The sequence below is a fragment of the Haliotis rufescens genome, unplaced genomic scaffold (genome assembly GCF_023055435.1).
Source record: "Haliotis rufescens isolate VD_foot unplaced genomic scaffold, xgHalRufe1.0.p SCAF_48, whole genome shotgun sequence".
In the NCBI taxonomy this organism is placed as follows: domain Eukaryota; kingdom Metazoa; phylum Mollusca; class Gastropoda; order Lepetellida; family Haliotidae; genus Haliotis; species Haliotis rufescens.
The window spans coordinates 2137272-2142231 of NW_025964201.1; the positions used below are offsets into that span (position 1 = coordinate 2137272).

The 4960-nt window shown below is 47.1% G+C and overlaps 1 protein-coding gene across 1 annotated transcript; it reads left to right on the forward strand.

The window, feature by feature from the left end:
- Window positions 1-2030: 2030 nt before the first annotated feature.
- Window positions 2031-4442, forward strand: LOC125372788 (proline-rich protein 36-like). The gene has a single exon (XM_048383424.1). The coding sequence runs from the start codon at window positions 2031-2033 to the stop codon at window positions 4440-4442; it is 2412 nt and encodes an 803-aa protein (XP_048239381.1).
- Window positions 4443-4960: the final 518 nt, after the last annotated feature.

Consider the following 4960-nt stretch of genomic DNA (forward strand, 5'->3'; position numbering starts at 1 on the left):
GTCTGTTACATGGGTGCGTTACATGGGTCTGATACATGGGTGTGTTATTTGGGTCTGCTGCAGTGGTGTGCTACATGGGTGTGTTACATGGATGTGTTACATGGGTCTGTTACATGTGTGCGTTACATGGGTCTGATACATGGGTGTGTTATATGGGTCTGCTACATGGGTGTGTTACATGGATCTGCTACATGGGTGTGTTACATGGGTCTGTTACATGGATCTGATACATGGGCGTGTTACATGGGTCTGCTACATGGGCGTGTTACATGGATCTGCTACATGTGTGCGTTACATGGGTGTGTTACATGGGTCTGTTGCATGGGCGTGTTACATGGATCTGCTACAGTGGTGTGCTATATGTGTGTGTTACATGGATGTGTTACATGGGTCTGTTACATGGGTGCGTTACATGGGTGTGTTACATGGGTCTGTTGCATGGGCGTGTTACATGGATCTGCTACAGTGGTGTGCTACATGGTTGTGTTACATGGGTGTGTTACATGGGTCTGTTACATTGGTGCGCTACATGGGTCTGATACATTGGTGTGTTATATGAGTCTGATACATGGGTGTGTTACATGGGTGTGTTTGATTGGTCTGTTACATGGGTGTGTTACATGGATATGTTACATGGGTGTGTTTGATTGGTCTGTTACATGGGTGTGTTACATGGGTCTGTTTCATGGGTGTGTTTGATTGGTCTGTTACATGGGTGTGTTACATGGGTCTGTTTCATGGGTGTGTTAGATTGGTCAGCTACATGGATCTGTTACATGGATCTGCTATATGGTTGTGTTACATGGGTCTGCTGCATGGGTATGTTACATTGGTATGTTACATGGGTCCGTTACATGGGTCTGTTAGAACATGTTGTAAAAAGCCAACTTCCATTCATTCATGCGCCTTTGCTTTGCTGCACAGATTAAGAAATGATGCATATGTGACCCGGAGTTCATTAACCCTTGTAATCAACATGAAACAACCTAATTTTATGTTGCCAACTCAATACTGTGTCTTAACGTTTCTAACTCCTAAGAAGTTCGCAGCTGACCCTTGCTGATTCCATCGTTTCAGATGAGGCTGTTCCCCTACAGCTAATTACCCAACACATGAAGTCGGCCTGTACATGGGAGCAAAACCATCTTCGAGAAACCAATGTGTTGTTGATGATATTGTTCTGATATTAAAGATAAATATTTTACATTCTATAGAAAATATCAAAGGTGTAAAACTTTGCAATAGGCTATTGGTGCCTGAATGGCCATTCTCAGGTCACATGACTGTCTAAACCAGATTGATTAAACTACCACGTGACTGGAGGAGAGACGAGAAGTTTTCCATGTATTTCTCCTGGGACAAGAAAAAGCTGGCATAAATTCACAGAGGCTGATTTGAAGGCTTACACAGTGTTCTGACACGTGGGAATTGAAAAGGAAATTACACAGTGCCAAAAATAAGACACTTGATAAATGTTGCACAGTCCATTAAATTAAATGCACACAAAAATAGTTGATTCAGAGCCATCTTCAATTACATCAAGGCAAGAAGTTTCTGTTCCCAATTTCAACATTTAAAATTCTTTCAAATCTCTAATTTTAATGAGGACAAATAATACAATTTAAACCAGAATTCTTAAAGAGTTGTGAAAAATGTGTAGCAATGTCAAGGACGATGTATCTAACGAAACTAAATGGCGTCACACTTATAAAGCAACGCTGTGCAGAGACAGGGAAACGCTTCCATTGTGACTCCATACTACCTCAGTGACATGACAGGGAGATAAGTGAGTGACATCACTCAAAAAGTGGTGATTGCTGTTGGTTGCTTTGTTCATGAGGAAGTTCCTTTCGATGGAAGAAACCTAGGACGTGGTTAAAAGCAATAAAATGTAATTTGAAGAACTGTTGTTCCTTTTGGCATTGCGCACTGCAGACATTGTGTCTGTGTACCAAAGGTAATTATACACTGATCCATGGCTATACATCGTGAAACATGAATAAAACAGAATTCATTTCGCCAAAACTGACATGTTGCTCCACACCCGTCCTCGTCCATTCCTCAATCTGTCCTCAATCTGTCCTCCATCTGTCCTTCATCTGTCCTCAATCTGTCCTTCATCTTTCCTCCATCTGTCCTCCACCTGTCCTTCATCCGTCCTTCATCTGTCCTCAATATGTCCTTCATCTGTCCTTAATCTGTCCTCAATATGTCCTCCATCTGTCCTTCATCTGTCCTCAATCTGTCCTCTATCTGTCCTCCATCTGTCCTCCATCTGGTCTCCATCTGTCCTCCATCTGTCCTTCAACTGTCCTCCATCTGTCCTCCATCTGTCCTTCAACTGTCCTCCATCTGTCCTTCAACTGTCCTCCATCTGTCCTTCAACTGTCCTCCATCTGTCCTTCAACTGTCCTCAATCTGTCCTCCATCTGTCCTTCATCTGTCCTCAATCTGTCCTCCATCTGTCCTCCATCTGTCCTCCATCTGTCCTTCACCTGTCCTCCATCTGCCCTCCAACTGTCCTTCAACTGTCCTCCATCTGTCCTTCAACTGTCCTCCATCTGTCCTCCATCTGTCCTCCATCTGTCCTTCAACTGTCCCCAATCTGTCCTCCATCTGTCCTTCAACTGTCCTCCATCTGTCCCCAATCTGTCCTCCATCTGTCCTTCATCTGTCCCCAATCTGTCCCCCATCTGTCCTTCAGCTGTCCTTCATCTGTCCTCCATCTGTCCTCCATCTGTCCTTCAACTGTCCTCCATCTGTCCTTCATCTGTCCTCCATCTGTCCCCAATCTGTCCTTCAACTGTCCTCCATCTGTCCTTCATCTGTCCTCCATCTGTCCTTCATCTGTCCTCAATCTGTCCCCCATCTGTCCCCAATCTGTCCTTCAACTGTCCTCCATCTGTCCTCCATCTGTCCCCCATCTGTCCTCCATCTGTCCTTCAACTGTCCTCCATCTGTCCTTCATCTGTCCTCCATCTGTCCCCAATCTGTCCCCCATCTGTCCTTCATCTGTCCTTCATCTGTCCTTCATCTGTCCTCCATCTGCCCCCCATCTGTCCTTCACCTGTCCTCCATCTGTCCCCCATCTGTCCTCCATCTGTCCTTCAACTGTCCTCCATCTGTCCTTCATCTGTCCTCCATCTGTCCCCAATCTGTCCCCATCTGTCCTTCATCTGTCCTTCATCTGTCCTTCATCTGTCCTCCATCTGCCCCCCATCTGTCCTTCACCTGTCCTCCATCTGTCCCCCATCTGTCCTCCATCTGTCCCCAATCTGTCCCCCATCTGTCCTTCATCTGTCCTTCATCTGTCCTCCATCTGTCCTCCATCTGTCCTTCACCTGTCCTCCATCTGCCCTCCAACTGTCCTCCATCTGCCCTCCAACTGTCCTTCAACTGTCCTTCATCTGTCCTTCAACTGTCCTTCATCTGTCCTTCAACTGTCCTCCATCTGTCCCCAATCTGTCCTCCATCTGTCCTTCATCTGTCCTTCATCTGTCCTCCATCTGTCCTCCATCTGTCCTTCATCTGTCCTTCATCTGTCCCCCATCTGTCCTCCATCTGTCCTTCATCTGTCCTCCATCTGTCCCCCATCTGTCCTCCATCTGTCCTCCATCTGTCCTTCATCTGTCCTTCATCTGTCCCCCATCTGTCCTCCATCTGTCCTTCATCTGTCCCCCATCTGTCCTTCATCTGTCCTTCATCTGTCCTCCATCTGTCCTCCATCTGTCCTTCATCTGTCCTCCATCTGTCCCCAATCTGTCCTCCATCTGTCCTTCATCTGTCCTTCATCTGTCCTCCATCTGTCCTTCATCTGTCCCCCATCTGTCCTCCATCTGTCCCCAATCTGTCCCCCATCTGTCCTTCATCTGTCCTCCATCTGTCCTTCAACTGTCCTTCAACTGTCCTTCATCTGTCCTTCAACTGTCCTCCATCTGTCCTTCATCTGTCCTCCATCTGTCCCCCATCTGTCCTTCATCTGTCCTCCATCTGTCCCCAATCTGTCCCCCATCTGTCCTTCATCTGTCCTTCATCTGTCCTTCATCTGTCCTCCATCTGTCCTCCATCTGTCCTTCACCTGTCCTCCATCTGCCCTCCAACTGTCCTCCATCTGCCCTCCAACTGTCCTTCAACTGTCCTTCATCTGTCCTTCAACTGTCCTCCATCTGTCCTTCAACTGTCCTTCAACTGTCCTTCATCTGTCCTTCAACTGTCCTCCATCTGTCCCCAATCTGTCCTTCATCTGTCCTTCATCTGTCCTCCATCTGTCCCCCATCTGTCCTCCATCTGTCCTCCATCTGTCCTCCATCTGTCCTCCATCTGTCCTCCATCTGTCCTCCAACTGTCCTCCATCTGTCCTCCATCTGTCCTCCATCTGGTCTCACACCTGGACACACTGCTTCGCTGGTCATCAAAGTTTGGGGGCACTACAAACCCATTGAACCTTGCTACCCCATAATGCAACAGCTTAATGCCCCTTTAAGTTCGGATATATCTAAATTCCATCCTAACACTTGGTAAACACGACACTCTTTCCGCCAAAACCCGATCCGAGGTATCACGGTAGATGAATCATCAAGCCACTTCATTTATAAACATGAAGACGGAGTCCCATCGCCCCCGGCAGTGACGACCTAAACTTCGTCTTCTGCTGTACAAGCTAGTGACCTCCCTGGTGACCTTCACGCCTCTAGTACCGCGATAGTGTAGATGTCTGACGAGCCATCAGACCCCGGTCTCCGATCTCACCTGATTACTGTGGAATCAGCAGACAACTTGCTGATGTCTGTCGGTAAGAACTGGTTGATTGGAGAGATACACAATGTCCACGACTAAATACCCGCGAGGGGGAGCTGCAATATATTGCCCCAGATTTACATTGGACATGTTTAAATGCAATAGTGTGGACGTTGTTGACTGTATCAAATGTACCTTCATACAAATCTGGTCCCACGTGATC

Coding starts and splice junctions, on each gene's coding strand:
- LOC125372788 (XM_048383424.1), top strand. CDS start 2,031: ATGTTGCTCCACACCCGTCCTCGTCCATTCCTCAATCTGTCCTCAATC.